Source organism: Trichosurus vulpecula, chromosome 1 (assembly GCF_011100635.1).
Source record: "Trichosurus vulpecula isolate mTriVul1 chromosome 1, mTriVul1.pri, whole genome shotgun sequence".
In the NCBI taxonomy this organism is placed as follows: Eukaryota; Metazoa; Chordata; class Mammalia; order Diprotodontia; family Phalangeridae; genus Trichosurus; species Trichosurus vulpecula.
The window spans coordinates 11,927,206-11,954,032 of NC_050573.1; the positions used below are offsets into that span (position 1 = coordinate 11,927,206).

At 52.3% G+C, this 26,827-nt stretch overlaps 2 protein-coding genes across 2 annotated transcripts in view; one reads left to right on the plus strand and one right to left on the minus strand.

The window, feature by feature from the left end:
- RSPH14 (radial spoke head 14 homolog) overlaps nt 1–26,827 on the plus strand; it is a 184,565-nt gene that overhangs the window by 21,530 nt on the left and 136,208 nt on the right. The gene's annotated exons all lie outside the window — the stretch shown is intronic.
- The window catches only part of GNAZ (G protein subunit alpha z), a 112,999-nt gene continuing 99,382 nt past the window's right edge, over nt 13,211–26,827 (minus strand). Inside the window, exon 3 of the mRNA XM_036741024.1 lies at nt 13,211–15,282. Coding sequence (XP_036596919.1) covers nt 14,938–15,282 — 345 coding nt within the window. The 3' untranslated portion in view covers nt 13,211–14,937. The remainder of the gene's footprint in view (nt 15,283–26,827) is intronic.

Genomic DNA, 26,827 nt, shown 5'->3' on the forward strand with positions numbered 1-26,827 from the left:
GTGCTTGGTGTGCGAGGCAGGGTTCAGACTCAGCACCCTGGCCTTCCTGCCACCTCAGTGCCCGGATGCCATCCAGCAGCTTTTCCGTGTGTACAGACATAAGGAAATGCAAGATCACTGGAGGAGGGGAGAGCCCAAACAGCTTCCTACAGGAGGCAGCACCTGAGTGGAAGCCAGCTAAGAACTCTGGATCCTCAGAGGCAGCCATCAGGCGCCCCAGGGCACAGAGTGCTGGGCTTGGAGATTAGATCCAGCCTCAGACACTTCCTAGCTGGGTGACCCTGGGCAAGCCACTTAGCCACCATCTGCCTCCGTGTAACGATAGCGCCTACTTCCCAGGGTGGCTGTAGGAGTAAGATGAGATCATGTTTGCCAGGCCCCATGTTAAGCGCTGTGTAAACATCTCACGTAATCCTCCCAACAACCCTGGTCATCATCATCCCCATTTTGTGGCTGTGGAGATGGTGTAGGAGGCCTGAGAGGACACTCGAGAAGGGCAGTCCCCTGTCCAGGGGAAACATGACCTCATCTTCCCCCCAAACCCTTTCTTTGGCTGAATTTCCCTGTTACTGTGGAGGCTCCCACTCTCTTCCCAGTCCCCCAGACTCATGCCCTAGGGGTCATCCTGGACTCCTCACCATCTTACCTCCCCAAAATCCAAGCTGGTGCCAAGGCCCATCAATGTCACCTGTGCAGAATCTCTTGAATCCGCCCCCTTCTCTCCGACGCTGCTGCCTCCCTGGTGTGGGTCTTCATCGGCTCACCTCTGGACTGTGGCCATAGATAGGGGGTTTGCTGGCCTTATGTCCCTCCTTGCTCTAGTCACCCAACCAGTTACTAAAGTGATTTTCCTACAATGCAGATCTGACTGTGTCTCCCTGTCTGTCCTCTGCCCCCCTCAGTAACTCCCATGGCTCCCTATCACCTCCAGGATTAAATACAAAATGCTCTGGTTGGCATTCAAAGCCCTTCCTAACCTGGCCCCTCCTCCCTTTCCAGACTTCTTATACCTTAATCCAGAGATCCCGGCCTCCTGGCTGCTCTTGCCCAGAAGACTGCAAAAAAATTTACCTCCAATAAAAGTGGTGCTATGGATTTCTAATACTCTGGGAGGCTTTTTTTTTTTTAAATTCAAGGGTAGGAAGCCAGGGAAACTTAAGAGGCAGCAGAGGTAAGGAGGGGGAGTCTCCCATGCAGGGGGGACTGCCAGTACAAAGTCTGGGAGGTGAGACATGGAGTAACAGGTAGTGCGGTGTGCCTGCGTCCTAGAAGGGAGTAAAATAGGAGAAAACTGGAAAGGTAAGAATGGGCCCTGGTGTGAAGAGCCAGAAGTGGCAGACTGAGGTGGGAAGAAGCCTCAGTGGGGGTGGCAGGGACTGACATGGTCAGGCCTAGGCTCAGGAATCATCACGGGTGACTCAGTGGTCCAGGTGAGAGGTGACGAGGGCCTGGCTCTTTGAGTGGAGGGATAGATGGACGGCAGAAATGGGGAAACAGGATTTGGCAGTGGATTAAATCTGAAGGGGGAGAGCGAGAGGCTGAGGCTGGCCCAAGGTTGAGAGCCAGGGTACCTGGTTATTGGCCTTAGTGAGTAGATGGACTTCATCTTTATCGCAGACTAGAGTAAAAGGAGAGGATGGTGGTCAGGCCAAGGGGTGTTAGAGTTGGAGAGGACATGAGCTGGCTGCCATTGGGCTCTTTTCTCATTAAGATGAGGTCTTGTGAGAGCGGTGGTCATTTTGGCTAGAGAAGAGGTGGGAGCTGTCGCTGTGCACTAATGATGGTGGGCAGCTTCTGTGGTTTGGGCAGGGCAGCTGGCTGAGGGGTGCCTGGCCTGGAGCTGAGGTGCCTGGCCTGGAGCTGAGGTGCCCTGTTTGGAGATCCATGTTGGGAGCAGAAGCTGGGATCCCCAGCCCCCTGGGTGAGGGGGCGGCCAGAGGGTGCCTTAGTCTGCTGCCCTTGGTTGGGGGGGGTGTGGACACTTGCTCCTCTGAACCTGCTCCTGTTGCCCACACTACCCAGCCTCTCCCTCGTTGCTTGCCAGTGTCTGCCTCTCCTTGGTAGCAGCCAAGGTCAGGGGCCGCTTGGTAGAGGAGGGCAGGGACTGGGTCTTATGTAAAACTCATATCTGTTCCCAGCTGGTGCTTTCTCTAGTCAATGCCCCAATACCTCATTTTATCCAGGGTAGGGACTAAGTCTTACTCTATTCCTCCCTGAAATATCCACTCTCTTCCTCAGGCCTAGCTTTGCAGAGAGCAGTCTGTGGTGTTTAGGCTTTGCCACTTCTGGAGAGGCCCCTCCTGACTCTCCTTCACTTGCCCCCCATCTTGTCCATTCCTGCCTCTGAATCGCTTTCGGAGCATTCTTTGGGAGGGTGCTGTCGGGGCCTTGCAGGCCTCCCCTTGCATCTTTGCAGACGATAGCAGGAAGCATGGTCCCTGAGCGTCTCCCTCCTGGCTTAGGGTAGGTGTCCTCGGTGCACTGAGGTGGGAGAGCAGGATTGGGGGCTGGGAGCCCTTTAATCCCACTCATGAGGCCTCAGGGGCTGCTGGAGAACATCCTTGACCTCTCACCCAGAGCTGTTGTGAGGAAAGAGCTTTGCAAACCATTGAGCTCTCTAGAGCTGGGATCACTCCTTTTGTTGCCAACTGTGTGATGACCATCAGCTGACCATGGTCAGAAAATCCTAGAATGTCAGAGCTGGCAAGGGCCTTGTCTGAATCTCTCCTATTATATGCCAGTCACTAGGCTAAGCGCTGGAAAGGTGGGGTGGGCTAAGTGGTGCCTAGTAGAGAAGTTAGAGGGGACCATAAGATTTGATTGAGTCAGGGATCAATCAGGTAAGCAATAAACATTTAATTAAACCACTATATGTGCCAGGCATTGTGCCAAGTGCTGAGAATAGGAAAAGAGGCAAAACCCAGTCCTTGCCCACAAGGAGCTTACAATTGAACGGGAGAGACAACGCGCAAACAAATATGTACAAAGCAAGCTCTGTACGGGATAAATGGGAAATAATTAACAGAGGGAAGGCCCTGCCGTTAAAGGAGGCTGGCGATGGCTTCCTGCAGAGGCTGAGATTTTAGTTGCAACCTAAAGGAAGCCAGGGAGGTCAGTAGTTGGAGCAGAGAAGGCAGAGCCTTCCAGACATGGGGGATGCCAGAGAAAATGCCCGGAACTGAGCGTGGGACAGCCAGGAGGCCAGGGTTGGTGGATTGAAGAGTATGAGGAGTACTTGGGGAGTAAGGTGTAAGGAGATTGGAAAGATGGGAGGGATCTAGGGGAGAAAAGGCTTTGAATGCCAAACAGAGAATTTCATATTAGATTCTGGAGACCATAGGAAAGTACCCGACTTAATGGGGTTGGGCGGTCAGGGTGCTGGTAGAGATATGATCAGACCTGAGCTTTAGGAAAATCCCTGTAGGGGCTGAATGGAGGCAGGATGGTCTGCAGTGGGGATACGTGAGGCAGGCAGGTCCCCCTACCTACTCCCTCTGCCCAGGGGCTCCTGAAGCAGTCCAGGTGTGAGGATGCGGGTTTGTACTAGAGTGGGAGCAGGGTCGGAGGAGAGGAAAGGGTGCATTGGAGATGTTGCAAAAGTGAAATCGTTAGGCCTTGGCATCAGCTTGGCTGTGGGGGTGAGAGAGAGTGAGGAGTCCAGGGTGTGAGCCTGAGGGGCTGGGAGGATGACAGCACCTTCCTCTGTAATAGGGAAGAGGGCTGAGATAATGATGTTTAGGTTTGAAAAAGGAGTTCAACTTGTTTACTAGACATTCATGTCAAGATGTATGGAAGGCAGTTGGAGATGTGAGACTGTAAGTCCGCAAGAGATTTTGGGGCAGGAAAAGCATATTTGAGAACCATCAGGATAGAGGTGGGAGCTTATGAGATCACCCAGTGAAGTGGTACAGAGACAGAGAAGAGAAGAGGGCCCAGGCCAGAACCCTGAGAGATGCCTATGATTAGAGGGCGTGACCTGGAGGAGGATCCAGCAAAGGAGACAGAGAAGGAGCGGTCAGAGGGAGGAGAACCAGGAGAGAGCGGTGTCCCAAAAACCTAGAGAAAAGACAGTATTAAGGAGAAGAGGGTGATGGACAGTGCCAAAGGCTGCAGAGAGGTCGAGGAGGAGATTGGAGAAAAGGCCACTGGATTGGCTACTAGGAGATCACTGGTACCTCTGGAGAGAGCAGTGCTGGTGGAATGCTCAGGTTGGAAGCCAGCTTGTCAGGGGCTAAGAAGAGAGTAGGAGGAGAGACAGTGGAGGCACCAGTTGTGGGGGGGGAGGGTGCTTTTTGAGGAGTTAAATTGCAAAGGTTGGATGAGAAATGGCCTGATAGACACTGTGGGGAAAGGATTCAGTGAGGGTTTTTTGAGGATGAGAGAGGCACGGATGGATTCTGGGCAATAGGAAATGATTCAGTAGAGAGGGAGAGGCTGAAAACAATTGAAAGAGTGGGGATGACAAAAGAGGGGGAAGTCTGTCAGAGGAGGGGGCGAAATGGGATGGATCACTTGAGTGGTAGCGGGTAATGCCCTGGGAAGGAGGAAGGCCGCCTCATCATGTGAGGCAGATGAAGGGGCAGAGAGGGGCAGAAGGCACCTGAGTGATGAAAAGATGGGGAGATGAGGAGAAGGGGAGAGGAGAGAGTTCTTGGTGAATGGCCTCAGTTTTTCTGTAAAATCTGAGGTTCTCAAGGTTCTCCGCTGCATGGAGGGCAGGGAGCCGTTGGAGGTTTGAGGAGGGTTGAAAAGGCTCGGAAGAGCCTAGCTGGAGAGTAGGATAGCTAGTTGATAAGGGACATACAGGGGGAATGCCTGAGCATGAAGGCTCAGTTGACATTGTATAACATAAATTGGTAGTGGACCCAGTCAGAACCGTTGTGTGATTTTCTCCACCTTTGTTCAGTAGTACAGTTTGTAGGTATGGTGGGAGTGACCCAAGGCTGATGCTTGGCTGGGTGTAGTCAGTGAAATAACAAGGGGGCCAAGGATACAAGAGAGGAGGACAGTAGAGTGGAATTGGTTCACCAGGGGGGTCAAGATGGGGAGAAGTGGCTAATGCTGGGGAGATAGCCTGGGGGAGAATTGAGAGGTCAAGGGATTGGAGGTCGTGGTGTGAGGAAGAGTAGGGTTTTGTAAGGGAAGGTAGAGGGAGGGGTAAAGCAATAGATTATGGTCATATGGGGGATTCTAGAATCCTTAAACATGGAAGTGGTATATTTGTGGCAAGATCAAGGGTTTAACCATCTTTGTATGTGGCTGAAGTGGGGTGGAACGAGTGGGCTGAGGAACTGAATAGTTAGAGAGTTTGAGGAAGCATCAGTATGTATGTTGAAGTCTCCTAGAATGAGGGTAGAAGCTGGGGAGGAGCCAGCTGCTATACTTGAAAAAGTAGATGGATGGGTTGGCATGAGTGAATGGATTGGGCACCACTGAGGAAGGAAGGGGAGTGACTGGGGTGGATGGAGGAGGGGTCTATAGGATTTTGATTGGGTGGGAGATATGAATAGCATGAACCTCAGAGGAACAGAGGTTCCTGAGGGCTGGAGGTAGGGGGAGAAGTTGGGAAAGGCGGCGATGGGGAGCAAGGAGTATCCCAGCTCCCTGCCCTCCTCCATTCTGCCTTAACCTGCACACCTGAGAACTAGTGAAGGGGCAGCCATTGCTGGGAAGGGTGGCCAGGGAGGCTGTGTCACCAAGGCAGGTTTCAGTAAGAGCTAGGAGATGAAAGGAGTGGGAGAGGAGAAGATTTAGGATGAAGGGAAGTTTGTTGCCTATGGAACAGGCATTCCAGAGGGCACAGCAGAAGGGCTGAGTGGAGTTAGGTTGAAACTTTGGGGTAGGAGGGTCGAGGGGGATGGGAATGAGGAATTGGGTGGTAGGGGATAAGGAATGGGGTTTGGATGGTGATCTATAGGAGTTCTGAGTCCCAGGGATGTGAAGGCTATGACCAGGTGGGAGAATGTTCATCATTGAGTGGTGGACTGCGGTGCCCTCAACAGAAACAGGGAACTTTGGAAGAGTGATGTGGTCTGGGGGAAAGGTAACAAGTTTTGCTTTGACATGTTGGGTTGGAGATGTCTTTGGGACATCCAGTTGGAAATGTCCAATAGGTAATTGTTAATTTAGGACTCAAGCCTAGGGAAGAGACTAGGGCTGGATAAATAGATCTGGGAGTCATATTCATTGAGATGATAATTAACTCCCCAGGAGTGAGAGATGGAGAGAAAAGAGGAGGTGGCCCAGGTCAGAGCTGGCGGCCTCCATTCCTATGCTACTTATGCATTTCCACAGCCTGGTTACATTAAGGATGTACTAGACTGATCTACGTTCTTGTGGGGTGTGTTTCTGACGGTAGGAGGCGCGTTTCTGAGAGCCAGTCTCATCACAAGTCAGCCAGTCAGTCAATAACCATTTATTAAGCCCTTACTATGTGCCAGGCACTGAGCAAATGCTGGAGATACAGAGACAAGAGGGAACCAGCTCTTGCCCTTGATGGGCTTACAGTCTAATGGGGAGACGACATCTATACACTTAAATACATACATACTATATACAAGATGAATAGAAGGTGTTGGGGCGGGGGTGGGGAATCAGGCAGCTCTTCATGCAGAAAGTGGTGTTTGCAGGAAAACAGATTCTGGAATGGGGACAGCCAGGGCAAAGGCCCAGAGGTGGGAGATGGGAGTGCTGTATTGTGGAGCCAGATCACAGAGTGGGGGAAGCACTGGAAAGGTGGGCAGAGCCTGGCTGTGGAGAGCTTGAAGTGTCAAACAGAGGAGCTTGTGTGAGTCTTGGGAACTCCCGAAAGCTGTTGAGCAGGGGTGACATGATTCTTCTGCATTTAGGAGGCTTACTCTGGTGGTGGTGTGGAGGATGGAGTGGAGATGGAGGGGGCCTGTGGCAGGGAGACCAAAGGGGCTGTTTGGGGGCTGGGACTGGTTGTGTGTCGTAGCTTGGCCATTGCATATCAGGGTGTGGCAGGGAGAGTGTGGAGTGGAGGGTGACTCCCAAGGTGTGATGGGGTGGAGAACTAGAATCCTTTGAAATGGGGTGATAGAGAAACAGGAATTATTGCCTTTGATACTTTGAGTGGCCTCTGGCTTCAGGTAGTGAGGGTGCTCCCCCTCCATTGTTCTGGGCTGTCATTGCTGGCAGCCCTCCCCTTGACTGTGAGCCCCTGGGTGGTAAGCTCCTGGGCTGTGGTGAGCCCCTCGGCATGAGCCCCTCGGTGGTGAGCTTCTCTGCACCTAGCGGGCCATTCCTGAAGGATGGACCCATGGTGGCCTATCTGTGACCCTTCCCTGAAATCTTTCCAGCTTGGGACGGTCTATCAGAATTCATGTTCTTCTACCAGTGACTCCTGGAACCCAGGGTCACCTCCCAGACATCAGGTGGAAGATGAGAATGACCCCCCCTTACCCCTGCGCACTATTGGAAATGTATCATTTATGACTACAGCTACATATCCATATAAGAGAAAGAGTTGTGTACAGTTAGTGGGAAGGGGAGGAGAACAGTCTCATGATGATGAGGATCGTGTGTTCAAGGAATGGGGGTATTTTGCCTGGAGAAGAAAAGACTTGCAGGCCATGACAGAGGCCTTCAAGTATGTGAAAGGCTGCCATTTTGAAGGAGTTAGAGCAGGGGTGGGGAATGTTTGGCCTCGAGGCCACAAGTTCCTCATCTTGGATTCAGTCAAAGGGCTGCACTTGAGGACCTAGAGGGCCATATGCGGCCTCAAGGCCTCAGGTTCCCTAGCCCTGGGCTAGACTATTCTGCTTGCCCTCAGAGGGCAGAGTCAGGAGCAGTGTGCTGAGGTTGCAGAGGCTTGATGTCAAGAAAAACTTCTTAACAATTAGTCCAATCTCTGCCAAGGGAGGCAGCACAGTTACCATGTGAGTCTTGTGAGTCCTGTGAGTCTCTTAGTGACCTTGTGAGGTCACTGTGAGTCTTTAAGTGAAGGCTTGATGGTCCCCCACTGGACAGGCTATAGAGAGGATTCTTGTTTTGGGACAGGTTTGACTGGATGGCCTCCTAGGGCCTTCTAGCTCTTGGGTTTGGTGGCATTGTAGGTTGTGGAAGGTGATGTTGACAGACTGCAAGGCCAGGGTATCCCATGGTACATCACTGTCAACATACTGAAGTCCCCAAGGGTGGAGGGCAGCAGTTGGGGTAGAAAGGAAGACTGTGAGCCAGCTGCTATACTTGAGAAAGTAGATGGAAGGGTTGACGTGAGTGAATGGATTGGGCACCACTGGTAGAGCAGGAGCCCCACTTTGGTGGAGTGAAGATCTGGAAGTGGTAGTGAGGACCAAGGGGAAGAGTATTCTAGAGTCTTTCTGGTCTAGAGTGTTTGGGGGTAGAAGGAAGTGTGGCTTCCCATGAGTATTTAAAGGGGGAAAATCCAAGAGGAAGATCCTTAGTGTTGAGGAGAGAAGAGGCTCAGACAGTTGGGTAGTGGGGCTGAGCTGGGTAGGGATGAAAGTGTGGGAAAGAGAGCATGCCAAAAGAGTTTGCCTCTCAGAAGAGGACAGGTTGTTTGCCAGAGGAAAAGGAACCTGATTTAATAGGGAGCAGGGTTGATGATAATGGGCATCCTGAAGATGAAATGATGAAAGAAGCCCCTAGCCCAGGGCATTATTAAGCTTGGACAACCACTGAATTCTGCTTCTCCATCATAGTTCTCGTGAGCGGCTGTTTCTGGCCCCTGGTAGGTTAATCTGGTGCCAGAGGCTGCTAAAAGCCTGGGCATATCTCCTTCCTCTCTCCTTCCATCTGTCTTATGGCATAGCACGAACAGTGGTCTTCCTTTTCTCCTTAGGCCTGTGGCTCCTGTGTGGCCGCAGGGAGCAGGGTGGCTCATGATCCTGCCAGTGCTTGTGGTAAATTGCTCAAAGTGACAAAGGGGACATTGAGACCCTCCCCCAGCTGGCAGTGGCAGCTGGTAGTGGTGGAGAATGCAGGGGGGAAGCCAAGGCTGGGGCAGTAGCAGGGGCAGGGACAATGTGGTGGCCCCCATTTCCTTGGCTTCAGGAGTGACAGTAGGTCATACTCCCACACCTCCAAAGCTTTGGAAGGTGGGGAGCTAAAATACTGTTGGCCTCATTCTACAGATGATAAAATAGAGAAGTTGTGGCCTGCTAGTAGCTTCTGAGTCCAGGGCCAGTGTCCTTTCTGTTGTACCGTCCTGTCCCTGGCAGTTTCCAGGGTGGTGAGGCCACAAGGCCACAAGGAAGTGGGGTGGGATATGGTGGTGGGGGCATAGGTAAGAATCCCCAGGATATATCTGAAGCCCTGCAGAGACCCTGGGAGAAAGTGGGTTTTGACTTAGTGGTGGCTTTCACTTACACCGATGTCTCAGCATGATCTGGAGTTGGCCCTGCGTTCTTTGGAGCTGTGGGATTTCTGTTAGGTTCCACCACACTGGAACAAGCTTCAGGTGGGGCTGGTGAGGGGCAGGGTCTCTGGTCTGAAGGTCAGGCTAGCTAAGTGCATTCATCACCAATTCGAATCAACAAGTTTCTCCTGCATTCAGGGCCCTGGGTTTGGTGATGAAGATGTAGACCTGAAACATGCCGCAATGCTTGCCCTCCAGGAGATGATAGTCTAATAAGGTAGATGGGACATGGGCTCAAACAAAGAAGAAGGGGATGGAAGTAAGTGCCTTCTAGTAAGTGCCAAGGAGCTGGGGCTGGTGGGTGTTTCATGGAGAAATGGCTCCAGAATTGGACCTTGAAAGAAGAGCCAGACTCTGTCAGTGGAAGTGGAGGATTGAGTCTGTGCCACGCAGAGGGGACAGCCTATGTGGATCCATGGAGGTGCAGAGACAAGGAAGAAGTCTGACAAGCCAGGGTACTCGATGTCTGGGGGCAGAGCGAGTATCGAGACAGATGATGGCAGGTCAATGGGCAGCCAGTAGAAGTTGTGCCCAGGGCATGGCATGGATATGAGATCAGCATTCTACATTTTCAGGGGTTCTTAAGAGATCACCCAAGCCCTTCATTAGACAGATAAAGAAATTGAGGCCCAGTGAAGTCCTAGGATTTGTCTCAGGTCATGCAGAGACTAAATGGCAGAATCAGAATTCGAACCCATGTCTTCAGACTCCAACTCCAGGCTCTTTGTACTGTAGCACCCTGCCTCTGGTAAGGGTCAGCTGAACCCTGGGACGAAGCTTGGCCATGAGGCAGTGAATCTTTTGGCCACGCAGAGCAGCTTGTGGAACATGGTGGGATGGATTGAGCCTGGGCCCGCACATGGCACTGACCGCTCTGCTTGTGTCCTTGCAGGCTCAGGGCATGGAGAATGGCCCATTGGCTCACCTCGTTGCCCTGGCTGTGATCAGAGGCTGCTACATCCATTGTCTCTCCTGTTCCCTGTGCCATACATAGAAGAAAAGCAGCCTTCTCCCCATCGCCTTTTCACAGTGTATTTTTAGCTCCCTTCACAGCTGGCAGGAAGAGTACCAAGCCAGTCTGAAATCCCCAGGCCCTGGCACTTTCCTTCTGGAGCCTGTGCAGACCAACTGGCCCATTCCTTTGTGAGCCCAGCCAGTGGATGGTCTCAGGGCTGACTTGAGCAGCAGGGCATTAACTCCTGGCAGAGAGCAGCCTCGAGGCCTTGCCTGGGCTGTTGTCCTTGTCTGCAGGGAGCTCCCAGCCAAGGAGCAGGGAATGTAGCACCTGTACACATGGCTGAGTACCCACGGAACAGCAGACTCTATGGACAGTCATGCCAGCTGGGATGTGAGGATGGAAGGGCCTTGGGTTGTTCCTCACTTGAACCCAGCTCACAGGACTCCACTCACACAATCTCAGAGGGAGAAGCAAGCTCTGAGGAGTGGTCCACTAAGTCTAGTGTTCCTTCCTTCCCTGGCTGCTCAGAGGGCAGAGGAGGGAAGTGAGCGTTGTCTGTGTTGGTCATTCTTCCTGACCTCCCGCCCTTGCCCCATCCAGGAGGGCTGTGTCGCTAAGGAATCGATCTCTTTCTAATGTTGGGGATTGTTTGCTGAAATTTCATAGGATGAAAATTTGCTCCACGCCTGCCTGCCAGAATCCTGTATGAACAGGTCCTAGAAGCAGTTACCAGATACATGCAGGTGTAGACATGGGAAGTAGCTCATATTCTGTAAAACAGCTGAAACGGTCACAATCACTGGAGCTGAGTGCGGTCAGCTGGCCAGGGAAGGGCCGCAGAAGCACTGGATGGTCAGAGCTTTCAGGGGTGTAGAGGCCAGGGATTGTCTAATGGAAACAGTTGGCTCTGCCAGTGTCTGCCATTGTGGGAACAACTGGGAGGTTGTGTTGGGTAGTGGGAAGGGCCTTGGACTTGGAAGCAGCTCACATTCCACAGACATCTGTAAAGTGCAAGGCACTTTGGGTACAGAGATGAAGCAGGGCACAGTTCCTGCCCCCCGGGAGCTTACAGTCTACTGGGAGAACAGAACACGGACACCCATAAATATGAAACAAAGTAGAACGTGAAATCCTGACAAAGTGCTCAAGGAAATTTGAGCTAGAACAAGGTTCAGTTCCTGCATATACCATTTCATTAGCGATGTGACCTTGTGCAGGTCCTACTGTTCCCACCTCTAAGCTGGAGGTGAGCTGCTTGTCCATGTACCCCCAGGAGTGTTGGGAGGAAAGGCTTTGTAAACACCGAGGCACCTGTGAGGCTGGGGGCCCTTCTGTTCCCCCGTGCTCTAAGCTCCACACTTGTGCTGCTTGCCTACTAGGTGCTTTAGAAATGCTCAGTTGTTAGAGCTGGGAAGAACACTAGGTCCAAGTTTTCGGCTTGCCTCTATCCTTTATCTATGGTTCAATGATGTACAATCCTGAGCATTTATGGGATCATAGATTTGGGCCTGGAAGTGGACTTGGAGATCATCTACACCCAGAGGAGGAGACTGAGGCCTAGCCAGTGCCTTGCCACAGTCACATAGGTAAATAATGGCAGAATTGGAATTCACACCTCTCAACTTCTCCCTAAAGCACCTGCCTCCCTGGGGGAAGTGTGGGAAGCCTTCACTGAACTTCAGGAATATCTACAAAGCAGGTCCTTTGTGCAGGCCATTCTGCTTGGTGCTGGAGCAGATGCTAAGGTTGTTTGAGGGATAGAGCAGGGGCAGGGAACCTGTGGCCTCCACATGTGGCCCTCTAGGTCCTCAGGTGTGGCCTTTTGACTGAATGCAAACTTTGAAGTCAGAGGGCTGGACTTGAGGACCTAGAGGGCCACGTGTGGCCTCAAGGCCCTGAGATAGACCGTGTCATAGGGAGCCATGTCATCTGCAGAGATTGCAGTTAGACAGAATGGTCCATGAGATGGGTATGAAGATGTGGGCACTGAGGTCTGTAAGACAAAAGCTGAAGGCCATGGGGGTACAGGACGAACCAGAGAAGGCTGTTCGGAAGAGGTCACACTGAGCCGGGTCCTGAAGGAGGCTGGCATTGCCTGCCTCACGGAGCTAGCCTGTCAGTGGGCACCACTGCTGCCACCATCAGGGACCAGCTCCATGTGCTTCTGTCCAGATTGCCTCAGTATGATTTCCTCACGCTCACGATGCCCCAGAGAAATGAAAGAATTTTTGTTCTTTCTTTTAATTAAAATTCTTTGGGGAAACTTTGCTGTTCATTTGCGTGCACAGCAGCGCCAGCCCGTGTGAGCTGGTGAGGAGTGGGCAGGTGAGATTCGCGCCTCCTCCACAGCACACTGTCAGTACGCCTGCCATCTTGAAATACCGCTCACTTGCTAGGGGAGTGTGGGGCGGCCTCCTGAGTGGAAACTGTCAATCCTCTGAGAATGAGGTGCTTTCTGGGTCACCGGCTTCTTTTGGATATAGAAATAATTTGGGAAGCAGAGGCTCATTGGAGAGACAAGGTACCTCTCTAGGTGTTCTGATTTACTGGAGGCAACTTGGCCCATCCAGTGCAAACCCAGCCACTTCAGAGAGGTGGGAACGCTATCCCAGGAAAGTGCCAAATTCCGTTCACTTCTGACTCTGTGCCCAGTACTTCAGTGGGTAGAATTGGCCTTGCCTTCTGGGACTTTTTAACCTGGACAACCCCATTGTGTGTGTGTGGGCACACAGTGTGGTTCGCCCTGGACCCCAGACCCCAGGGGGAAGGCCCTAGGACCCCAGCTCTCCAGATCCAGACCCACTCTGCTGCTGCACACAGCGATGTAGTACAAACCAACAAAACAGCCAGGATCATTTGGATGATTTTATTTTCTTAAGGTGGACAACCTCTGACTGATTTTATCTCTTCCCTCCCTCCCAATTTTCTGAGAGCCCTTGACTGAGAATCCTCACACTTGTCCTGGAAGGGAAGAAATGAAGATTTTCACTGTGCTGGCCACTTCGGCAATGGCTGGACATGTATTTGTACCACCTTTTTCTTCCCAGACAAATCTGAAAACAGGCTTTTGTGGTTGGGATCTGGCCTGTCTGATGGGAGGGGATGTTTCCTGGTAGAGTCCCCATGGTGTACTCCTTTAATCTTCCATCAGGCACCCAAGCTCTCTGGGCCTTCACAGGAATTAGGGCTGCTGAGTGTCAGCCTGTGGTGATGGGATGATGTTGGGAGCCCAGGAATGCTGTTGTCTCTTTGCCCCCTCATCCCTAATTGAACTGAGGAGCCAAGAATTTACTCTTTGAAACACCAAAACATTTAGTTATTGTTCACAGCGCTCCCACATTAACCTTCAGCAAATACACTATGTTTTAAAAATAAAAACTAGAACCAAAAACCTCAGCAGGAACAAATGGACTTTTGTAGGGGCTTATATTCTACACCAGTAAGGTCAGGAGCCCAAGAAGGCTTATACAGTTTGACCACAGTTCCCAGAACTTTCTTTGAGGTCCAAAGCTATCCAGTGGCAGCTTTATACCCAGCAAGCCAAATGACACACAAACAGTCCTCTTAGAAAAACACACACACACTCACACACACGCACACATACACACACACAAAAACCAAATAACTATCGTGCGATTTCTTTTTACAGTCCACATTTTAAAATGAACACTCATTTGCTTTTTTTTCAATTTTCTGTAATTTTTTTTCCTCATCTGTAAAACACCACAAGATTTGCCCTCCCCACCCTCCTCAAAAAAGTCAAAGAAGAAAGCCCACATCTGGATGTAGAAAACTCATGACTAGTACAAGAATCGCTGGCCGTGTTCTGGCCTGGTTTGATGTGAATGACTTTGCTCATTTGATGCAAGTCTTTTGAAGCTTTTGTAAACAGCTCCCCCGGGGGTGACAGTCAGATTGGGAACCTTAAGCTAGGTCTCTGCTGTTGGCTTCTGAAGGTCTTGGAGGGCACCTCGGCGAGCCCTGTGCAAAGCAGAAGCAGCCACATCTAGCCTGCGTGGACCCCCACAGCCCCCGCTCACCTGGGTGCCTCTCCTTGCTGGCCTGTCTGGTTCCACAGGCCTCGAGGAATGCTTTGGAAACCAAATGCAAAGTAGGCCCATTCTCCCCATTCTGCCTCTTCTCCAAGGTGCTGAGATGGCCCCAAGGCCAGGGGAATGCTTGTTTGCTACACAGAATGGAGTGGCTCTTCAGAAAGCCAAATGAAGTGGATGGCTTGAGCTTTGTGACTATGGTGAACACACTTCACATCCCTCCGAAAGCCCTCTTTGGGGAACTTTGCAAATGTGTTTATATATGTATACGTCTAGCTATCTACCTACCTACTTACCTAGCTCTCTCTATATATCTGAATATATATATATGTACTTTTGCAAAAAATGTGGGGGATAAGGAAATAGAGGGGAGGTGTGAGCATAGCTCGGGTTCCCCACCTCGCCCCCCACCTTTTCTCCTTTGGCCTTCAAGGGCTGCCCCTTGTGGATCTCCACCACCAGTGGCGGTGGGCTCGTCTCCATCGGTTTCACCACAGGCAAATGGATCCATCCATCCCCACGCACTCCTAGCAGAGGCCGATGTACTTGAGATTGTTCTGAATGATGACATCTGTGACTGCATCGAAGACAAACTGGATGTTACTGGTGTCGGTGGCGCACGTGAAGTGGGAGTAGATTTCCTTGGTCTCCTTGTTGCGATTCAAGTCCTCGAACTGGCGCTGAATGTAGACCGCTGCCTCCTCATAGGTGCTCTGGCCCTTGTACTCAGGGAAGCAGACAGTGAGCGGGATGCGCCGGATCTTCTCTGCCAGCAGGTCCTTCTTGTTCAGAAAGAGGATGAGGGAGGTGCTGACGAACCAGTTGTTGTTGCAGATGGAATCAAAGAGGCGCAGGCTCTCGGCCATCCGACTCTGCAAGGGGAAGGAAGCATTGGGGTTTAGTCAGAGCCACAGAAGGAGAGAGCCGTGCGTCCTCCCCTGCTTCTGGGAACCAAGGCTCGGGAGAGCACGTGGGAGGTGTCCCTTCCAGGGACAGGGAGCTCATTACCCACCGAGGTGGCCCGTTCCATTGTTCTCTCTTACATTGAACTGAAATTGGCCTCCCTGGCACTTCCTTCCATTGGTCCTGGCTCCCTGGACCCACAGGGACAATGAACCTTCAAGTACTTGAAGACAACATATATGCTTCCTCCCCTCCCTGCAAACATATACTCTTCTGTAGTTTAAAAATCTCAGAGGAGAGAATCCTGTAGGAGAGGGCAGAGAAAGCCCAGTTCTCATACTGGATTCTCTTATGGCCTGGTCTCCAGGCCCCTCCCAACCCCGGCCACCCTCTTCTAAACTAGCTCCAGCTGTTCACGTCCTTCCTAAAGTGTGGTGCCCAGAGTTGGGTGTTGTTCTCCAAGAGGGACCCAGGACAGCGGGACCATCGTCTGCCTGGGCTAGACATCGATCACACTGTCGATCACACGCTGCCGACTCTCAGACGGAGCTTGTGGTCAGCGGGAAGCCCCGCAGCTTTTCTCCACACCCAGTGGCCCAGCTGCAACTCTACCCTCTCACCCTTGGGTGCCTGGTTTTTGGTTTTTCATGTGTAGGACTTCATATTTGTCCCTGTTTAAATTTCATCGTGGTCTTCCAGCATGTCTTAGGCACCCACAGAACCAGAGAGATCTCCTTTCCACTCACAGAGGAGGAAAATGATGCACTAAGGCTTGTGTCAGGCCACCAAGCTGTGGGAAATCTCCCAGGCAGTGGCTTCTGCCCAAGGAGAGGGAGAGCAGAGCAAGAGCTGACATTTCTGAGTTCCTTCATCACAGCAGCTTTGGGGAGGCAAAGGTGGTCCCCATTTTATAGACGAATACACCAGAGCTCGGGGAGGGAGCCGTTTGTCCAGCTGAGCTGGTGAGTGCAGACATCTGAGACTTTTCTGTCAGTCATATCAGTCAGCAAACATTTATGAAGCACCTACTGTGTGCCGGGCATTGTGCTAAGTACTGGGGATACAAAGAAAGGCAAATGTTGGTCCCTGCCCTCAAGGAGCTCCCAGTCTAACCGGCAGACACCATGCAGACAGCTATGGACACACGAACCAGGCACAGGACAGATGGGAAGGGCACTAAGGGATCCAGGCCGTCTTCCTGAAGAAGGTGGTCCATGGAGGGCATCCCAGATGTTGGCGCAGGTTCATGCTTCAATGGCTCGAGACTGCGCTGAGACTTTTGGAACGACTTGTTTACTCCATAGGGCCTGGCTCTCCCTCGCTGATCCTTGCCCTCGCCTTCCCCAGCTCAGCATCCCTTCCTTTCCTTCCCTCTCATCATAAGCCCCAGCCCCAGCCTAGCTCACTCTGGCAGGAGCTGACATGAATGTAGGACCCTCTGTTGGTAATTCTCAGTCTTGTCTGTCCTGTTTGTGAGTGGGGCTGGGGCAAAGAGACAGGTTGGTGTGGGGATAGATGCTAGCTGGGCCTGCCATTTCCAAGCTGGCCTCTGACCTCTCTGGTTTGTGCAGCAAGAGGAATGGGGACCGAGCTGTTGTGAGGAGAGGCCTCAAAAGGCCAGCCTCACTGACAGATGAAGAAATTGGGGCCCGGAGAGGTCAGGGGCAGAGCCGGGGCTTGCACCCCGACTTTCTGACCTCAGTTCCAGGTTATTTCTCCGATCCCCTGCTGTCTCCTAGAGACATTTCTGGGCCTCTGCAGGCCTTTTTGGAGTGTCTCCCCCACTTGCTAAGAGTCAAAACCAAGATTTGACCCCAAGCCTTCTAACTTTGAGTCCAACATTCTTTCACATACGGTGGTGGGAGGAAGAGGTTGAAGGGAGGCTTGTGCCCTGGAGCTACCCTTTCTCTCTGAAGGAATCCAAAGAGCAGGCAGCATTTGAGGCAGGCTGTGCTTTCCCTGTGTACACCCCAAGGCACATTGAAAGTGGGCCACCTGTCACTCCCTGATCCCCAGGCCCCTTAAGGAACCTCTTCAGCTCTGTGGAAGACACAGGGATCTCCCTGGGTCCGAGTGGTGGAATCTGGCTCAGAGATACAGAGGAGCCCCTGCACAGGCAATCTGGGGTACTCTGCTCAAGAATATGGATGTCCCTACTCCAATCCTGAGCTCTCTCTGCTTGGGTGGTGATGACTGCCCATGGGGGTTTCCTTTTCTTGCATCTCAAGTTCAGGGGCTGGAGGAGCCAGGACTCTGGGGACAGGGACCTGGCCCTCCTCTGGCAGTACATGGAGCTGGAGCTGAAGCTGGGGCTGACCGGGCTTCTCCCAGAATCAAGGAACTTCAGGGTGTTAAGGTCAGGGGCTCTTAACCTAGGGCCTGAGGACTAGTTTGTTTTTATTCTTTGGGTTATTTCAATCTGAATGGTTTCCTTCGCTGTTCTCCTATCTTACTTTATGTAGCCCCTGATGAGGGATGCAGTGTGATGATGATTTAGCGATGTCTGGGCTGTTGCCCAAAGGGCAGTGGGCATGCCCACTGGGACAAAGGAATCAGGGTCAGGGAGGGGACGTGGCTTGCCTGGCATCACTTGCTAGCAAGCTTAGAGTCCAAATAAAATACATTCGAAAGAAGGTTATGACATAGTTAGTGAATGTAAGGTTATTTGAGATCAGGCGAGATGAGGAAAGGCCTGGGCCCAAAGCAGTCTCTGCTTCGTCCTTGCTTGTCACTAGGACAAAAGCTTTGGGCTTCAGGCCCCGCATTTTTTCCTGATTGATACTGAAAGGCTCTTATAACCCAGTAGAGGACGAGGCTCTCACTAGCATCAGCTATGGCGCAGTCTGATGGTACAGTAATAGAAATACAGCATCTAGAATGAGGAAGATGATGGTCCACTGTCCTTTACCCAGATCAGGCCACAAGTGGCATATTGTGCCCAGGTCTTGGTGCCACAGGAAGTGCTCAGGCTGGCGCCAAGCTGACAAGTGTCCAGAAGAAGGGGACTAGGCCATAGGAAGACTGGCTGATGGAACTGGAAATGTTGTGTCTTGGCAGGCGAAATCTTAGGGAGAGCATGGGCTCTGTCTTCAAGTGTAGGAAGGGTTATTATGTGAAAGACTGGTTCTGCTTGACACCAAAGGACAAAACTGGGAAGAAATTTTAGGCCCATGGATTTCATCTTCCTGGAATAAGGAACTCTTTCCACCTGCAAGGTTTTCCTCCTATCCTTGTTCTCCAAGATGATGGTTGGGGGTGCTTTGCAGGGGATTTCTGCTCAGGTCCTCACTGGACTCAATGGCCCCTGAGGTCCTATCATGCTGCCCTGGGACCCTTGGGTTCTTTGAACTTTGCTGAGGGGCACTGGAAAATGGGATCCTCGCCAAGAACCTGTGGGCTGGGCAGAGAATAAAGGCTGTTCCAGGACTGGGGCACCAACATGGTTGCCTTGATGCCCTAAACAATAGCTTCTTAAAATAGGGGCATTACTCTTTGGAGCTGTAACTTGGGAAGCGGTTCTTCTGTTGTAGCATCTTTCCCACTAGTGATGGGTAGTTTCAGAATTTCAGACCTGCATGAGTGGGGCGCATCCCCCAGTTCTGTTCTCTGCTCAATGGTGCCCCATCTTGCCTGGTCAGCCCTGAAATGTCCATTCTGTTCTGAGCATCCCAGCCTCTTCTCTGTGGCCACGATGCCTTGGGAGAGGGAGAGGGAGCACCTGAATATTGATTAATAAGCCTTGTGTGGTGGCAAAAGCACTGGACTTGAAGTCAGGGAACAGTCTAGTGTTGGCTTCACCATTTACTAGCAGTGTGACCTTGGGTAAATCATTTTCCTTCAGCCTCTGTTTTTAAAATGAAGAGGTTGGCCTAGAGCTCTGGCCTGAAGTATCCTTCTCCCAGAGTGATTATTGAGGGCAAGCAGAGATTGCTTTTGGCACAGGCCTTTCCTCCTGCCTAAAGGCATTTCCTCATCTTACCTGATGTCTAATGACCTTACATTTACTGTGACATAAACTTTAAAAAAAATGTGTTTTATTTGGACTCTAAGCTTGCTAGCAAGTGACCTGGGGCAAGCCCTGTCCCCTCCCTGGTCCTCAGTTTCCTCACCTGTACAAGGGGGATAGTAGTATCTGCCGTGCCTGCCTCCTCTGCTTTTTGGACCTCAGAGTGTCGTGTTACTATCCTCATTGCATCTCTGGCAGTGCCCTTAATAAATGGTGACTTGACCGCAATCCTGGAGAATGAGAATTCGCCTCCAAGCTGTGACGAGGCTCTGGAGGACTCGCACAACTCACACGGTGCTTTAAGGCTTTTCTCCCAATAGCCCTGTGAAGCTGCTCGTCCCTTTCATTGATGGGGAAACAAATCTGGAGAGTTAAGGGTCTTGCTGTGGGCCTCCCATGTTCATTGGCCTCAACCCTGGGTCTGTGGATACAGGCCTTCCCGCTCGGTCATCACTCCGCATCTACCTGCCGGTGACAGGGCCCGGGCATTGCTGGCCAGCCTTGGTTGTGAAGACATTCTTCCTTCTGTCAACTTGAAACCAGCCTCCCTGTTATGTCCACCATGGGCCACCGTGGGCCCCAGTCTTGCCCTTTGGGGCCAAGAAGAATGAGTCTGTTTCTTCTTCCTTTATAGAATACTGACAGTCTCTTAGTAGGGCCACCCAGCACCAGGGGCTGAAGCCTACTTGCGTGTTTGGCCAAAGGGTCCATTACTAGGAACTGGGTCTTTCTGGCCAAATTCTTGGGTCAGTCACCTATAGGTGGGGAGAGGGGTCAAGCTGATCTCCCCTCTTCCTCTGGCTTCTTCACTTTTTCCTTCTTGAATGGTTCTTCTTCTTCTTTCTACAAAGATGCTTAGGTCCTTGCAGTCATGAAAAGCCCTTCCACTGACTCTGCCAACTCTCTCCTCTGAATACCCGTGACTCTGTGGGCTGCTGGACCAAGCCAGGTGTTTAGAGGCCAAGGATTCGGTTTAAATTCTGATTTGGTGACTGCCTTCCCACATGACCCAGGGCAAGTCCCTTTTCCTCCCTATCTCCAGGGCCTCCTCTTCCGAATTCGGTCTGGAAGGCCCCTGCTCCCTTATCTCCTATGAACCGGACCAGCACCTAGCATAGCGTCTGATGCAGAATACAAGCTTACCCAGTGATGGTTGAGGTAGAGAGGCTGGGGGGTGTGGTGGGAAGGGAATGAGCATTGATGTAGCACCTACTGTATACCAGGAACTGGGCTAAGTGCCTTTTACAAACATCCCCTTTGATCCTCACAACAACCCTGGGAAGCAGGCACTATGATTATCCTCATTTTAAAGTAGAGGAAACTGAGGCAAGCAGGGTTGACTCACCCAGGGTCACACCACTAGTAAGTGTTTGAGGCCAGATTTGAACTCAGGTCTTCCTGACTCTAGTGCTTTGTCCACTGTGCCACCAGCTGCCCATGGTAGGGGGAGTGGGCAGTGCCAGACCTGGAGTCAGGAGGGCTCCGTCTGTCACATATTAGCTGGGTGAGCTGAGCGTCAGTAAAGTGGGGAGCACTTGTAGGCCCTGTTTTGCTGGGGTGGGGTGGGGTTGTGTCGGTGTGTAAGCTTTGCAGGCTTTACTGGGAGTGGCAGTGATTATAATAGAACACATCAGCCTTTCTCTGTCCAAAGTGACCTCCATTAGCCTGGGAGCTGTGTCTTTGGTGGCCTCCTGCTCCTGGAGGGTGTCTGGGTGCTCAGCAGAGGGCCTTGCACGCAGGAGCCAGTGCTTAATCAAAGCCTGATTGACTCTGAGTGACGGGGATGCCTGCCATCTCAGGCTCCTGAGGCCAGGATCGTAGAGTGGACAGCGTAGGTGGGGTGAAGGTCTACATGCTCCCAGCATCTGAAGAAGGGAGAGGTCACGGAGGGCTAGAGCAGTCCTCGGATGGGTCGTGGAGGTGCTGAGGTTTGAGGTGGGCATTGGATGACTACAGAGAGGCAGGCAGAAGCAGGGGTGTGCAGGAGGCCAGCCTGGCGTGGTGGCTTCAGGTAGGGGAATAGGTGAGGCCCGTCTTGTGGAGGGCCGTGAACACCAGGGTGAAAGATCACGAAGGGGGAGGAGTGGGTGAGAAGTTTAGAGAAGTAGGGAGAGCCCTCCAAGGCAGATGAGATCTCTGAGATCATGCAGCCATTTTACAGATAAGGCATGTGGCCAGTGGCTGGGTCAAGCTTGTAGGAGGAGGAGTTGGCTGGTTAGGATTCGCACTTAGGTCCTTGGCCTCCTGATCTGGCAGATTTTCTGCAGCAGTGGGGCAGCTCATGCTGAAAGATTTTGCCAGAGGTCTTCTGGGGAGGCCAGAGGCCCCAGGGCACAGAGCTGGGGGGCCCTCGAGGGCTGAGGCCCACTATGGCCTTGTAGGCAGCATGAACGTGGACGAGGAGACGCAGACGGCAGGAGGCAAGGTGATGGCTGCCTCAAATGGCTAGTCATTTTCCTGGAGTGCCCGGCACCTGTAGACCCTTAGCCCACCCTTGTTCTTGTCTCTCTAAGAGGCTGTGAAGAAAGCCTTTCATGCAGCTTAAAGGCATGTGAGTCATGTTGGTCCCCACAGCCTTTGCTGATTTTCAGGCCTGATCCTGTTTGTTTGGGTGCATTTTCTTGCTCCCTCCTGTGGTATTGGGCCTGCCAGGGCCCTTGGCTGAGTACTCGGCCTGACAGGAAGCACGAGGGGGACTGGACACTGAATTCCCCTGAGAGCCTTTGGCTTGTGGGTGCCTGAGCCTGGCTCGAATGGCTGACCTCTTCCATGCCCTCACCCTGGAGCCTCTGCTGCCTTCTGCTGTCCAGGGGGCATGGAGACCCTGGTAGCCCCTGCCCTGCCCCCTACTGGTGCCATACTGACCAGGACCAGGGCATGGGTGGGTCTGCTGTATTCTGTCCTGGTCACAGTGTGCTTGGCACATAGTAGGCCCTTAATAAATGCTTGTGGATTGCGTGATTAATTGGTCAGACCATATCTAGAGTACTGTTTTTTTTAGGTGGGTATCAACAGACCAGCTGAATTGTGCCCAAAGGAAAGTGACAGATGGGTTAATGCAGGGCCCTGTGATCATGACATGTGAAGGCTGGCTGAAAGGATGGGGAGAAGAGAAGCCTGTGTGGCTGGGTGGCAATGGGCTGCCTGCAGAGGGGGTGAGCTCCCCACTCCTGGAGGTCTCCCATCAGAGGCTGGGCACCCCCTTGTTGGGAGGGTTGTATTAGTGTTAGAGACAGGCTTTAGTGCTTAGCACTGTGAGTAGAAAGAAGCCGTAGCTTTGGCTCCCAACTCCTGCTCTGGGAGCCCCTGGCACAGAGGGGAACCCTTCCTCCTCCTCTTGTCCCATTCATAGAAGAGAGATTGCTTTAGGGTGCCTGATGAGCCTGTTCCTGCCCCTTCTGGCTCTTCTGCCAGGTCGGGGTTTGAGTTCCAATTCTATCGCTAACTCAGCAAGTCCCTGCCCCTCTCTGGGCCTCAGCTTCCCATAACTGGCAGGGGCCGCAGGATGATAGCCAATCAGGGCCGGCCTTGGGGAAATGGGGAGCGTCTTCCTTCAGAAAGCACTTATGGGGCCTGGTGGATTGTTTCAGCAGAAGGAACAAGGCCTGATCAGCTAATTAATTAAGGGCCCCACCTCCACTAGGTTCTCGGTCTGCCTGGGATATAGTTTGATTCCATTTGGGAGTCTAGTTTCCGTTTACCTTATCCCCTGTTCCCAAGCAGCTCTGATCTCAATAGAAGGCTTTTATCTGGCTTTTCAGCTGGAGGAAAAAATAGAGCTCAGATGCCAAACCTCACCCAACTGGCAGAGACCTTGGAGGTGGCTTAGGGCTGGAAATGAGCCCCTTCTGAAGCATTGGGGCATGGCCAGGAGGTCCCTGGCCTTGGAGAGCCCAGCCTAGATTGACCACTGGCTTTCCTGGGTGACTCTGGGCAAGCTTTAGGTTCTCCATGTGTACACTGGGCATGGGCCTCCTTGTCCTAGGAAGGCACCTTCTGCCTCCAGCTCAGCATGTCTCAGGTCACACACTCCTCCTCTTCTCTCCAAAGCCACCCAAAACTTCCCTCCTTCCATCCCTTCAGGTACCTACAGCCTTGGAGTCATCTGATCTTTCTTACTAGCCATATTCAATCCTAATGGTTACCCAGTCTGGTCAGCCCTCCTTGTACACACACGCATGCACACACACACACACACACAGATACACACACGCACACGCACACACACATGCACATGCATGTACACATATACATGCTGTCTCTGTCTCATAACACACTCCTTCATCCACCTTTCTCCACCCACTGTCCTAGGTCATGCATTTGGTCACCTGGAGCCTATAGAAGCAGTTGGGGAAGGGGAAGGGGATGCGCCCTCCCAGGTGTGGTTGGTGCTGGGGTATACAGGGGGGCTGGCGTTGAAGCGGAGAAGCCTCGGAGCCAGGGCCTGAACTGAACTGGGTGGGAGGACTGTCAATGACAGTGCCAAGGGTCTGGGGGATGGATGGAACATGGAGGGGGAAGAGCTGGCTGCAGCGGAGGGAGAACCAGCCTGCCGGTTCTTCCAGAAGCACAGGCAGGACCGTGTCATACCCTTCTCACGAAGCCTCATTGCTTTCTCTCACTTCTAGGGTGACACATTGTGCCCCGGTTAGCCTCGAATGCCATTCTCCCTCTGGCTCCAGGCTGGTTTTCCTAAGTGATTACCCACAAGCCCCCTGCACAGATTCCTGGTGCTCACAATCCCTTCTCCCACCTATGTGCCTTGCCCGGGCTGTCCCCCATACTCAGAACGTGCTCTGGTCTCACCTCTCCTCCCTTCGGGGCTCGCTCAGGGGCTGCCTCTTTCTGAGACCGCCCCAATAGTTCTGAGCAGTTCTCTTCCTTATTTGTCCAGGTGTCATTGCACCCCCCCCCATGTAAGCTCCTCGAGGGCAGGAGAAGGGAAGTAAGCCCCTATATGGTACCTACTGTATGCCAGGCACTGGCTAGGTGCTTTACCAGGATAGACTGGTTGCCATCTTGTCTCTATCCCCAGGACTTAGCACAGTGCTGGGTCCAAGGTCCATCCTTAAGCAAGCTTTGTGGAATCGCATTAAACTGTGAGGCGCCGTACCCATGCCAGCCCTCCCTGTGGTGACAGGGAGCTCACTACCTGACAAGATGCCCATTCTCTGTGGGGCCTTCTCTGTATACTCCATGTGTGCATATGCATGCATACATGTACACACACACCAATACACGCACAGACATGTGCAGACACCAATGTGTACACATGCACACATGGCAGCCTCTGAAATATTAGAAGACAGGGATCTTGCTTCGCCTCCTGGCTTCTCAGGGAGTCGTAGACACACACCTTTTCAGGCAAAGCAGGGGAAATGCCTGTGTCCTGAGTGGCTGTGGTTGGTCCAGGGCCTGCTGGAGCCAACTCCCTGTGTCTCTGTGTGGGAAGTGAAGGGGAAAGAGCCCCCTCCTGGGAGCTGTTGGATCTTGCCCCAGTCACTCCTCTCCCTGGGCCCACACCCCCTTGCCTGCACTCTCAGGCAGAAGGCGTGCCAGACATCCGAGCTCCCGCTGCTCTTCTGAGGGCATGGGGAGCTAGAGCTGATCGGCCCCCATTGAACTCCTTGGGATGGCTCAGCTCGGGGGCACGATCACTCCTTCCCCTCCCACAGCTCCCTTGTGGACCGGGGAGAAAGTCAGAGCTGTGCCAGTTGACCAGGGCTGTGACCCAGTGCTAGGCTTGAAAGGTTGGTTTGCTTGCTTCTTTTTGCATGTGATATTTAAAACAAGGACATCAGAGTGTACTCAGACACTTCTTGGTGATGTGAGGATGCCTTTCTTGATACATGGATCTGTGGGGCCAGCAGGGCGGTCTAGAGGAGAATGCCACAAGGCTCTGTGGCCTCTCCTCTGGTTAGCATTTTAATCGATGACTAAATGCTAGTCAGATTTGTGGATGACACAAAGATGAGAGGGACAGATAATACAGATAGGAACTGGGACCTAGAAAGGTCTCGAGATACCAGAGCGATGGTTTGAAGGTTTCAGGACCCTGGGATTTTGTTAATATGGGTCTTGTAACACAGTTAGAAACTTTGATGTGACTTAGCAGAACATCTTCCAGAGCGTTTATGACTGCAGACTTTGTTATCAGGGGCCAACTTGGCAGGGAGCCATTCTAAGATTTTCTAGGTTGGTTCTTGGACCAGACGTACACAGTATTAGTGGGCTTAGTTGATGAGGTGGTGGTGGGAGGACAGCCTGGAAGTTGGTGGATCGCTTGAATTGGAGAGCTCCGAGCTGATTGGCTGGCTACATCTGGCCCCTAGTAGGATGGCAAGCCCCCAGGAGCAGAGGACCAAGCAGGTAGCCAATGGAGGAGTAGGTCATCCCAGGCTGGAAAACCGGAGCCATGGAAAGCTTGTGTGCTGATCAGTATTGGGATGATGGGGAGGCCTGTGGGAATCTCTGCTGCCCTTCTAGCCTGGGGGAGCTAGAGAGACTCAGACTCAAGGAGAGGGCCAAGGGTGGGGCTCAGCCCCTGTGAAAGCCTCAGAGGAGAGGTCTGGAGAAGTGTAGCCAGCTGCCAACTCAGCGTGTGGGCAGCCAGAGAGCCATGTGATGCATCTCCTGCTGTCATGTGACATAGACATCCCAGGACCAAAGCAGAAATCATGATCTTTCCCTCAGACCTTCCCCTATTCGTGGCAACAGCAGTGCCATCTCCCCGGGCACCCAGGCTTGGGGTCTAGGGTGTCATCCTTGGGTCCTCACTTTCTCTCACCTGCTACATCCTGTCAGTTGCCAAGTCCTGTTGATTCTGCCTCAGTGGCTTCTTCGTGCTGGGCTCCCCTGCCTAGGCCCTGGGCACCTCCTGCCTCCTCTGTTCCAGGCCATCCTCCCCTCAGTGCTCAAAACCATTTTCCTGCAGTGCGGGTCTGATCCTATCCCTCCCTTCCTTCGTAACCCCAGTGACTCCAATAGAAAATCTTACCTTTGTGGTCTTATACTTCACTCCTCTCCAAGTCCCCACAATCTAGCACCACTGGCCTTTTTGCAGTTCCTTGAACATGACACTCTTATCTCCCACCTCATTGCCTTTGTTTTGGCTGTGCCCCATGCCTGAAATGCTCTCCCTCCTCTTCTCTGCCTCCTGACTTCCTTTGAGACTCAGCTCAAATGCTCCCTCTTAGAAGTGGTCCCTTCACTGCTAGTGTCTTCCTATCGCCAATTGATCTGGTATCTATGTGTTTGCATGTTGTCTCTCTCCATTTGACTGAGAGCTCCTTCCCATAGTGCCTGGTACACAGTAATTGCTTAATAAATGCTTGTTGACTTGGCTTATCTAGAACTGGGAAGGTGATGGTTCTACAATGTTCTGCCTGGGCCACCCATCTGCCTTTTAGGTAGGGCATTGACATACTGGAGTGTGTCTAGGTGGGGGGGGGCATCAAGATGAGTGAAGGAATGGAAAAAACGCTTATTAAGTGATGATGTGCCAAGCA